General features: G+C 36.8%; 2 protein-coding genes across 3 annotated transcripts; both read left to right on the forward strand.

The window, feature by feature from the left end:
- Window positions 1-161: 161 nt before the first annotated feature.
- On the forward strand, window positions 162-5,654 carry LOC107729440 (uncharacterized). Of its 2 annotated transcripts, none has more exons than XM_016539929.1 (13): window positions 162-354; window positions 1,731-1,929; window positions 2,066-2,092; window positions 2,838-2,905; window positions 3,011-3,110; window positions 3,199-3,267; window positions 3,387-3,461; window positions 3,623-3,862; window positions 4,026-4,132; window positions 4,221-4,386; window positions 4,853-4,940; window positions 5,034-5,077; window positions 5,205-5,654. In XM_016539929.1, exons 1-12 carry the CDS (start codon window positions 266-268, stop codon window positions 5,063-5,065), a joined length of 1,260 nt encoding a protein of 419 aa, XP_016395415.1. In that variant the 5' UTR covers window positions 162-265; the 3' UTR covers window positions 5,066-5,077; window positions 5,205-5,654. The 2 variants fall into 2 exon arrangements, with proteins under 2 accessions (XP_016395415.1, XP_016395414.1); XM_016539928.1 differs by lacking the exon at window positions 162-354 and adding an exon at window positions 1,277-1,548.
- Window positions 5,655-6,844: 1,190 nt separating this feature from the next.
- Window positions 6,845-9,545, forward strand: LOC107729548 (transcription elongation factor B polypeptide 2-like). Its single transcript, XM_016540102.1, has 4 exons — window positions 6,845-6,952; window positions 7,964-8,098; window positions 9,199-9,307; window positions 9,397-9,545. The coding sequence occupies exons 1-4, from the start codon at window positions 6,950-6,952 to the stop codon at window positions 9,507-9,509; spliced, it is 360 nt and encodes a 119-aa protein (XP_016395588.1). The 5' UTR covers window positions 6,845-6,949; the 3' UTR covers window positions 9,510-9,545.
- Window positions 9,546-11,310: the final 1,765 nt, after the last annotated feature.

Below are 11,310 nucleotides of genomic sequence, written 5' to 3' on the forward strand. Positions count from 1 at the left end.
ATAAATGCACAGTGCTCTCGTTTCCTTTCAGATAAATAAATAAATAAATAAATAGTCTTTCCAAAACCTTCCACACTTTTTAGTATAGAGTGCCGTTTGTGAAACTGGCTGCAGTATCACACATTGTCCTGTAGATGGCGGTAATAGGTCTCTCAGTTAATAAAAGCATCCGGAAATACAAAACAGTCACAGTCGTTTGCTGCTGTTGCCCTATGCGACGAAATTGGTGAAAGTGAATGGAGCAGTAACATATTCTGTTAGAAAAATGCCCGTTTGTTCAGCTTATAAGTGCAAGAATCGCTCTGATGGATCATATAAAGAGGCGTACAAAAGGGGCGACTTTTCTTTTCACACGTAAGTTTTAAATGTTTGTTGCAAGTGTTGCAAGTTTCAAGTAACATAAGCTAATCCTCAGATGTAAAGTCCCCTAATCAAAACATACACACATGTATAACAGATGTTTTAATATTGTGTAGCTGCTAATCAGGCATGCTACAGCTTTGCCAAACATACATTTACAGACGTATTTGTATGTTTGTTGTGTGTGTGTTTGTAATAAACAAATGCAGTTACAAACTCTAAAGTATTGTAAATGTAATCATTTACGGGACTGTTGTCATCATAACGTTTTTGTGTGTGCCGTGTTGCATTTTTTGAGGAGCTGTTGTTGGTTGGCGGTAGGGAGTTTCAATTATTCCAGTGAATCGAATCTTTTGAACACGTTCACCAAAAAGATTCATTTACTGGTTCTTTTTGCATGTTATCTGAACATGGCGACAAATGTCTCTGAGTGCTATGAGTGAGTCATTCACGCAACCGATTTATTTAAAACACAAGTCGTTGACGGCTCAAATCTTTTTGTAAAATCTTTTGGTATTGTATTTAATTTCATGAATACAGGTAAGTGAGTTATCACTTTTGTAACCTTGGCTTCATCAAACTATAGAAAAAGACAACAGTAGTCTACATAAAAACGTAATGTCGTTACATTGCAGACATTCAGAATTAGACATAGTTCAAAAATCTCAAAACTCAGAAATGAAATTTACTGAATTTACTCCGCCTCATGCCCAAACCCATTAGACATACAAGGTAAGACATTTTAATGAAACCCGAGAAGTTTCTATCAAGACTTGAACAAAATGGGAGAGGGTTTGAAATTACACGAGGGTAAATAAATGATGACAGAATTTTAATTTTTGGGCGAACTTTTACTGCAATCAGAGCTGGGAAATAAGGAGGGTCAGAGTGTGCAAACAAGCAGAACAGACAGCTCTCAGCAAAGAAGGAAAATGGGGCTCTCCATCGCAAAACGGAGATTATTCGACGTGTTCATTAGGTGGCAGTACTCCCAGTGTTCAATCTGCCATTAAATCCCACCAGAAGAAGAACAGTTTCCGGAAATACAAAATAAGATGTCTGTTTAGCGTTTGAAATTGCATTGGAATTGAATAAAAAAATGCCAGTGTGTTCAGCCTATAAGTGCAAGAAGCGTTCAGATAGAGAGTATAAAGAGGCATACAACAGGGGCGAGTTTTCTTTTCACAAGTAAGTTGTGTATGCATATATCTCATGTTCGTAAAGTTTCAAACAAACCCCCAATATAATGTGTATTTAAATGCACGCATATTTGTCCAACATTGTGATGGTTTTGTGACGCATGCATGAACACGCTTATGCACGTCTGTGTGTGTGTGTGTGTGTGTTTTATGTATGTGTCCATCATCCAGATTCCCGCTAGCTGACGGCTTGAGAGTGAGAGAGTGGCTCCGTCGGATGAGATGGCAGAACTGGTGGCCAACTGGAAACTCAGTCCTGTGCTCGGATCATTTTGAGAAGGACTGCTTTGAACAAGTGGGCAGTCACAAACGACTGCGCAAAAATGCTGTCCCGACTATCTTTAATTTCCCAAAACATCTGCAGTGGAAGGCAAGTCAGAACAGTTTTGTGCATGTCTTTAAAATGTTGTTACTTGTAATGCAAATATCCGTATTTTTTCCCCGTTTCTGCTTATAATGCATGTGTTCTTTTCATGATTTTTTTTTTTTTAATTGTCCACACCCAGGTGCCAGCTGTCAAGAGACGGTCTCTGGTATGTATGGGAGGTTAGAAGAATCACTCATCCTCATATCAAGTAAAAATTTTAGTAAATACATTTCCAGAAAGCAGTGGTTCTTTCCATCAATGCATTTCCAAATAATCCAGAATTGCTGGTTTTCCTTTTCAGCCTTTGTCATGTAAATATTTTGTGTATTATTGGTCTTATGCAGTTTATAGTAATATTAATAAACTAAACGTTTGATTATATATTAACCTTTGAATTGGGATCCAATGGTTTTCATGTTCTGCTGCAGGGTTTCCTGAACTGTTTTGAGTTTGTGAGTGAATAGCAGGGGGTTCATGATTTGATATAAAGCTAATAATTATTTAAGTCATGGAAATGAAAACGTAAGTAATTTTAAAATAAATAAATGAATGAATAAACAAATAAAACACTTGTAATGATACCATTAGGCCTGTCGCAATAATCAATATATCGACTTATCGCGCAATGCCTAGATACCATTAACTAACACCAGAGAGCTGTGAACATGCAAATGGTTTGTTAAACTATTGAAATATTAACTTCAGTTAACTATATTAACTATAAAATCTCAGGCGGAACTTTTAGAAAATTTTAGGTCAAAGAGGTTTGGCTTACACAGAGGTTCAGGAATATAAAATCTGTGTCCCCAGATCGATCAGTTGAGAACCATTGTTTTAAAGCTGTGTTAGAAAGTCTTTTCATCTTTTTGTATTACTTCTAAACACATTCTTCATTTGTTTTGGTTTTTCAGAATCGTAAGCCAGTTGAAGTGCCTATCAAACCAAAACCAACCGCAGTATCGGCACCAGTAACACCACGGTAATGTTTGTTAGCCTATGTATTTGTTACAATTTTTTGCCAAATGAGTAATTTTCTCTAGTTGTTGTCGTACTACTTAACGTCTCTTATTCATGGGCTTGATAGGCTTGAGGGGAAGTTTGTTCGTGTGCCTGTGGATTCTGATGGTTCCAGCCTTGGCCCCTTGCATGCTGGCAGCTTCCATGGTGACTACTGCAAACCACAGGTTAATAGTTGTTGATCTTTGTCTGTCTTTTGTAGAGCATCTTATACACTGACTTGTACATTATACACCAGTCAATGTGTTTTCACAGAGCTTTCACTGGATGAAGCTTTCGGAGGGTGACGATGAGGCTGATGATGAAGCTGATGATGATGCTAGTGTATGTAGACCTTTACATTATCACAGTCTGTAAATGTATAAACTTCAGATCTGGAAATAGTCTCCTGAATGATGTTTTAGCATTGTTTTTTTTATTTTATTCTTTATATGTATGTGCAGGATCCTGGAAATGATGTCGCCTATGATGACGCACCTCTTGAAACAGCTGAAAATCCAAACACTCAGTTTATCCGGGTATGCCTTTTTTCAGATTTGTCCTTTTTTAGTCCTCTAGCACAGCGGTAATTTCTGTGTGAAGACATAAAATAGCAGCCATAATAGTTATGAGAGTGAAAAGTGTGGCTTAACATAGTTTTACCTGTAAAAAAAACTTTTATCTTAATTTTTCCATCTAGGTGACCGAGAGATGGCAATGGCTGAGTATAGATGTAACAGGGCCTTTTCAAGAAAGCAAAGGCCCCTATAGCCACATCGTGGTCATCTGTGATTATTACACCAAGTGGATTGAAATCTTTCCATCTGAAAAGCCTAATTCTGATTCCATTGCCCTGCTTATGTGTGATGCCATTTCCCGATACGGGTTTCCTCTGGGATTTCTCACACCTTGGGGTGCTAGAGGGATTCAGGTCAGAACGGTAAGTCACGATTCACTGGATAATGTCAGAGCAATTAGTGCAGGTTTAATTATTTATAATTGTAAATTGTATTTTTATTCATTTAAATGTGCTGAAAGGTTATTTAATTGTCTCAATACCGTTTAATTTTTTATCTTTACCCTTTTTGCTTTCTTTTGTCAAGGTTAACAGAGCACTCAATAATATTCTGATGATAAAGGACATCTCCCTCGTCTCTCGGCATCACCAGGCTTCGCAGCTTGAACCCCACACACAATACCACATTGTTAAGTACGTTTAGAATTGTTTGGACATGAATCACAATATTACAGAGCATAGAGTTATTTTGAAAAAAAATTATGGTGTGGTTTCTTTACAGTATGGTGGAAAATCTGGTAAAGAAGTATCCAGACAGTTGGCATGTTCATTTGCCTGTCAGCGTGCTGCGCTTCAACTGCAGTGTGCACCCAGAAACCAAACACAGACCTCTGTCACTCCATCGCAGTGAGGGAACTAAACCTTATACAACGCCCAGGGATCAGCCAGTATGTATTGTGATATTGCAACATCTTTGTTCTCACTGGCAGCCCAAAACCATTGTGTTATTGGTTATGATTATGTCAAGAATCAGCAGCGGAATTGCTTTGTTTTGTGTAGATATGGACAAATGCAGTAAAGTTTCATTTCGTGATTCTGCACATTTATGTACAAAATAATTTATTTACACTACTGTTGTGTTTGGGGTTGGAACATTTTTGTTTTGTTTTTAATACTCATCAAAACGTATGTATTTTCAAATGTAAATTATTTCTGTGATGACAAAGCTGAATTTTCAGCAGCTGTTACTCCAGTTTTCAGTGTCGCATGATCCTTCAGAAATCACTCTCATATTGCTGTATAAAAGTATTAATTTATTTTGAGAAAAATCTTAATGACCTCAGACTTTTGAATGGTAGTGTATGCATAAAGTATATTATTAAATTTGAGTGTTTTGCTTTTGTCCAAATCAAGCTCAGTGAAGATGACCTTGCAAAATACACCTTCAAAATCCAGAAACCAAACCCTTTAAAAGAAATTGAGGCACTAAAACGAATATTCCGTGAGTATGATCATCTCATATCCAAATCTCAGTTCACCTGTCTGCTTTTCCTCCACGTCTGTAGTCATTATCATTCAACTTTTGTTAACACAGGAGAATCAGCGGACTGCATTGTCATTTCATAAAACAAAAAACAGGTAAGTGTGAATGAACAGTTCTGTTAGTACTGTATAGAGATATTGTTGTACCTTGTCATTCAATTTCATAAATTAAAAAAAATGCTGCTACTAAACCAACAGGGTCTTTTGTTTCCTCTGTTGCTAGTGTGCCTATTGTAACCGGTGTGTGACTTCAAACTGAAGGTCCAGTGAGGAAGAGGTGCTGCTTGGCCGAAGGATGACAAATAATGAGCTGTTAAAGTCAGACTGAGAGAACCCCAGACTGAGATCTTATTTGTGATTTTCATATTGAAATTGTTGGCAGCATTGTAAATACATACCATTAAAGGTATTAAAGAGAGTAGTACTAACTGTAAAAGAAAATACTTGGAAAGGAGTGGGAAAAGACATGGTTTTCTTTAGTCATTTGTAGTATTTGTAAATAACCGATTGAGCCAGCAAAAGATAATCTAATGTTAATAAATCCACAAATACTCCTGAGTTGCAGGCAATCCTAAAGGATATTGTGGCAGCCTGAAATGAAGTGTGCATGATTAATGTTTTTTTTTTTTTTTTTCGTTTCAAATAAACTTTTTAAAATGTTGCCTCAACATCAAAGCCCTTACGAAAATTAACCATGGTTTTACTACAAAAAACAAAACAAAAAAACATGGTTACTATAGATAAACAATGGTAACCACAAATTAACCATGGATTTGCTACACTAACCATAGTTTAACCATGATATTTGTTGTAGAACTCTGCTTATACAAATGGTAATAAGCCAAAAAAAACATGGTAACTACACTTTTACTATAGTAAAACCATGGTTAATTTTCGTAAGGGAGTTTATTCCATCAAGGTCTTGCTCAGAATAAACGGTTTAAACCCCTGATGACGTCATGTCTTTGTGTATTTCGTATCTGTATTTGTGACCCTGGACCACAAAACCAGTCATAAGGGTAATTTTTTTTCATCTGAAAGCTGAATAAATAAGCTTTCCATTGATGTATGGTTTGTTAGGATAGGACAATATTTGGCTGAGATACAACTATTTGAAAATCTGGAATCTGAGGGTGCAAATAAATGAAAATATTGAGAAAATCATCTTAAAAGTTGTCCGAATAAAAAGTCCTTAGCAATACGTATTACTAAGCAAAATTTAAGTTTTGATATATTTACGGTAGGAAAGTAACAATATCTTCATGGAACATGATCTTTACTTAATATCCTAATGATTTTTGGCATAAAAGAAAAATTCGTAATTTTGACCCATACAATGTATTGTTGGCTATAGTTGTCCAAATTAAGTCCCTAGCAATGCATATTACTAATCAAAACTGAAGTTTTGATATATTTACGGTAGGAAAGTAATATCTTCATGGAACATGATCTTTACTTAATATCCTAATGATTTTTGGCATAAAAGAAAAATTCGTAATTTTGACCCATACAATGTATTTTTGGCTATTGCTACAAATATACCTGTGCTACTTATGACTGCTTTTGTGCTCCAGGGTCACATATGGAAGCCACAGTCCCAGATACATTCTACAATGTGCACCTTTCTAATGAACAAATTTGGCCAGTAATCCCAGTGAAAACCATTGTTACAGCTACGCCATACAGTGCATTCTTAAGCATACGATGTGCACTAGAATTACTTTTCACAGAAATAGCCAAAACTGTACATTAAACTTAATCAAATGGATTGTGCCTGTTCAACAAGTGTTAGTTAAAAAAAAAATGCACTGAATTGTGTGAGGCCGCTAGGGTGCGTCTCCGGCACAGAAAAGAGTTGACGCTGCTCGCGCAAAGACATCTGGGATTGTGGAGGACTGGCTCGAGCGCTTTGATTTCCGCAGTGCAGCGTGGGATAGTGGAAGAAGTCAGCGAAACAGTCGTAGAGAAATGGTGAGTGAGGAAGCAGATCGAACGTATTCTTTCGTTTTGTAGTTTGAAAATGTTTCTGTGACGGATTATACGCAAACTAGCCACTGGTTGGAGTGGCTAACGAGTGTGAACTCAGCCTTTACACAGTCCTCTTTGTTTCGCAATATTTTTAGCAGCCCGGCTAACATTCCCTGCTAAATCCGCCCCATTTACTTGTGTTGCTGAATACATTGCGCTCGACGACCGGTCTGGTCGGCCAATACTAAAAACCGATGGGCAAACAGTTGTGTATTGTTTATTTGTATATGAGCTGCGCACCCTCTGTAGCCGAAGTGGGGCTGTTAATCACGGTGTTGATTTCATGACAGCTCCGTAATGTAGGAACGGGCTGGTCCTGTCATTGATCATTCTGGGCTGTGCCTTTTTAGATGCTCATCTAACGTTAGTCATTTAATCTATGCGCACAATAAATGTAGATAATCATCAAAAGATTATCGAGCTTAGATGGGTTGCTACATGTTTTGTCCTGCCGTTGTTACTAGCTCCAGCTTGCACGTCCATTTTTAAAAGATAACTTACTTGGTTTAGCCGCGTTTACAGTTATTATTGAATTTTCATCCCCTCGTAATGCTGTGGTTAGCTGTTTGCAGTAAACAAACCGCACAACTAGGTGTTGCCAGTAACTAAGTCAACAACAACTTAACACAACTGCAGCTGTCAGCGTTTTATTTGTGTAGAGAGCTGTTCACCATCTGCTTTTCTCTTTCTTGTTTTATTTTTAAAAAGCCAGTGGTTGTTCTACCTGTAAATTACAACAAACACGGCTTTTTTGGAGTTGAGAGTTATAGAAGCTGGTGGTTTGTTATCATGTTTAGGATTATTTTTCTAAGGTGATTGATGTCTCATTTTGTTGTGTAAAAATTCAAATGCGCCATGAGTTTAGGTTGTGGAGGGTTGAACTCGGTATAAATCGAGATGTGTTGATAATGAGAGGATTGAAGGTTGAATAACTGGCTCCTTGTTTTTCTTCAGGATGTCTTTTTGATGATCAGACGTCACAAGACAACCATCTTCACAGATGCTAAGGAGTCTACCACAGTCTACGAGCTGAAGCGGATTGTGGAGGGCATCCTAAAGCGAGCGCCAGAGGATCAGAGACTTTATAAGGTCAGCAAAGAAAGTTTTCATGATTATGTTGATTATTAGCGTTATAGCTCTTTTAGTATATCCTGAAGGTTCTATGTAGTTGGGTCATTCCTGTTTTGTAGAAATGAAAGCATTCCAAGTTATGTAATTTCACACTATGTTACAAAATTTGGAGCTAGTAAGGTTTTTTAAAGAGAAATTAATACTTTTATTTAGAAAGGATTCATTAAATTGATCAAAAGTGACCAGTAAATACATTTATGATGTTAGAAAAGATTTTTATTTAAAAAAAAATGCAAAAACAGCTAAACTGTTATAATAACAACACTAATAAGTATGAAAAATGTTTCTTGAGCAGCAAATCATAGAATTATTTCTAAAGAATCATGTGACACTGAAGACTGGAGTAATGCTGAAAATTCAGATTTGCCATCACAGGAGAATAAACTACATTTGAGAATAATTTAAAATAGAAAAGTTCTTTAAATTGTATTGATATTTTAAAATATTACTGTTTGTACTGTATTGCTGATTAAGTAAATGCAGACTTGGTGAGCATATGAGTCTTCAAACTTTTTGAATGGTAGTGCGTGTAACACAAACTAATACCACAAAACATCACAGAATTAATCAAATCTTTTGTTAATACTAGCTCAAAAGTTAAGAAAACCCACAAATTATATCTAAGAAGTTTACGAACCCATAGATTTACAAGGCACATTTACAGGATTAACAGCACGGAAAGTGAAAAACGAATTACTTTAAACAGTATTCTCTAAAGCACATATTTTGTTTTAAACATTTTTACACTAAACATCATATATATATATATATATATATATGAAAAACAAATGAAGACACGTCTATGAATATGGAAAAAAGTCAGCTCAAACTCACTTTGTGGTCACTTTGTGACCTTGTGATAAAGTACAACAAACTAATAATATTCCATTCTTTAAAAAATTGTGAGTTTAATACTTTATTCAGTGTTTTAAGACAATAAGTGGGACCATGTGCTGTTGCCAGTTTTTGAATGACCACACGTAGGCTAAATCAAACATATGCTGTTGTGATTTGAGTCTATTATGTGCTTTATTAAACAATCTCTCCATGTCCCCCAGGATGACATGCTGCTAGAAGATAGTAAGACTCTTGGAGACTGTGGGTTCACAAACCAGACAGCCAGGCCTCAGGCTCCGGCCACAGTAGGACTGGCTTTTCGCATCAGTGGTGAGCTCTTGTTTCAGTCGCTTGCCTCATATCCCGCTATGTGATATTTGGTGATCTGAATTTGCCTACCGTGTCTGTTTTTATCACAGATGATGCTTTTGAGCCTCTAAGAATAGAGGCCTTCTCCAGCCCTCCTGAGCTTCCCGATGTCATGAAGCCTCAAGACTCGGGCAGCACTGCCAACGAACAAGCCGTGCAGTGAAGGGGAGGAACTGACGATAAAGGGTTGGGGGGAGGGTGACACGTGCGTTTTAAGATGGTGGTGCGTATTGAGTTACAAAAAAGGGGTGGGGTGGGGGGGAGCATGAGTGAGAGTGATCTTGTGTGATATTGCAACTTTGCTGAGAATTTGAATCGCTCTCCCTGTTACTCCTCACGTCCCGTTGAGCACTAGTAGCTTACTCTCACTGTATTGTCGCAAACCCTTCCAATGTTCAGTGTCTGCTCATCTACAGGTTAATCCACCAATCACAACGTCCCATTTGGCACAGGCACATTTTGATTTGGTAATGTTTCCCTTGATTTCTGGATGAATTGCTCGTTTGTCAGACAGCTGTTAGTCACCTGTCAGAGGTGGTTAGATATCGGAGTATGTAAACCCGTGCTTCTTATTTAATTTACGCAAATGTTATGTTTGGAGAGTTAAACGTTTTGTGCTTTTTGTGTGTTTCAATCTGATAGGGGCGGGGCGGGTTTGTGTTTGTGGCTGTAAGGTTTTACAAATGCCCACTTTACTGATCGCATTTACAGTACGCTGTTGTGTGTTAATGAGTATTGATATTATAATTATTCTTATTTAGATCCTGCATAATTTTATTGGGGTGCAAAAGGCCATAGGCTGAACCCTTTTACGTTACCGACTTAATATAGTGTAAATGCACATGGAACTTACTGAACATCAGAGTGGGCATGGATGCCTGCAAATGAATACACAGCACATGGTTGAGGTGAATTCTGACATACAGTGGTTTCATTGTAAATACATTTTTCCACTCACATTGTTGCTTCCTGAAGTGTGTTTTGCTTTTCTTTACAATCCTTTTGTTGGAGGAGTGTAGTGGTGTCCGCTTGTTTCTTTTTGAATATTTGTTTGGAAGCTTAAGTATTGACATTTAATTCCCTGATTTTGTATATAAATCAAAGGGGAGTGTAAATGCTAGTCCGTTTTTTTTTCCCTTTGTGTGTGTGTGTGTGTGTGGCATTTTAAAATAGTGGTAAGAATAAAGTAAAAATGTAAAGATCAATAAGAAAGAAGCCTTTAGGCGCAGTTGCTTGAACAAGTGAATGTTTAACTTTAACACAAATGCTGACGTTGTGTTCATCCCAAAAAACGGATCCTAATGTTTTTGCGAACCCTGATTCTTCTCAGTGATGGCAGTGTTCCTTCACAGTGCTCTTGGAAAAACAAACAAACAAAAAAGTTAAAAACATCAAAGAAAATCATGCTGCAGTATCTGTAACTTCGTTTAAATTAATTAAAATCAGCCCTTTTCCACTCCTTCTCTAATGTTCAACGTCTGTTTATTAATGGTGTTGCTTTTGGGGTTTTAGATTTTTTATTATTATTATTATTATTATTATTTATAAATGTGGAGATATAATTGCTACATTACAGAATAACAACCAACAATGGAACAAAAGAAAAGAGCAACAAAAGACAGGAGGAAGAAAATGAACAAGAAACAGGAAAAAGTAAGACAGATATTAAGTGATTTAAAATACTATCGAAATTAGTGGAGAAACGCCTTGAAATGTGATTTGAAATGGGAAAATTTGCATTTATGCATTTGAAACTTAAAAGTGAAAGATTTCTAAGATTAAGTTATGTTTCAGTTTCTGTATTAGTAAAACTAATTGTAGTTACACAACCGCATCCGTGTAAAAAAACTTCCCCAAATACTTCTGTAATATGTGGGGGTTTAGGTGCCCTGAAACTTTTCAATGAATCGGTTAAACAGGTTCACAAAACCTGAACGATTCAGATTGGATCACTGATGATTCAT

Source organism: Sinocyclocheilus rhinocerous, unplaced genomic scaffold (genome assembly GCF_001515625.1).
Source record: "Sinocyclocheilus rhinocerous isolate Xijiao unplaced genomic scaffold, SAMN03320098_v1.1 scaffold697, whole genome shotgun sequence".
NCBI classification, from domain to species: domain Eukaryota; kingdom Metazoa; phylum Chordata; class Actinopteri; order Cypriniformes; family Cyprinidae; genus Sinocyclocheilus; species Sinocyclocheilus rhinocerous.

Excerpts from the sequence above, each read along its gene's own strand:
- LOC107729440 (XM_016539929.1), top strand. The coding sequence starts at position 266 with ATGCCCGTTTGTTCAGCTTATAAGTGCAAGAATCGCTCTGATGGATCA. Across the intron at positions 2,906-3,010 it reads TCGGCACCAGTAACACCACG|GCTTGAGGGGAAGTTTGTTC; the intron begins GTAATGTTTGTT and ends TGGGCTTGATAG. Across the intron at positions 4,941-5,033 it reads GGCACTAAAACGAATATTCC|GAGAATCAGCGGACTGCATT; the intron begins GTGAGTATGATC and ends TTGTTAACACAG.
- LOC107729548 (XM_016540102.1), top strand. Across the intron at positions 8,099-9,198 it reads AGGATCAGAGACTTTATAAG|GATGACATGCTGCTAGAAGA; the intron begins GTCAGCAAAGAA and ends CATGTCCCCCAG. Across the intron at positions 9,308-9,396 it reads ACTGGCTTTTCGCATCAGTG|ATGATGCTTTTGAGCCTCTA; the intron begins GTGAGCTCTTGT and ends TTTTTATCACAG.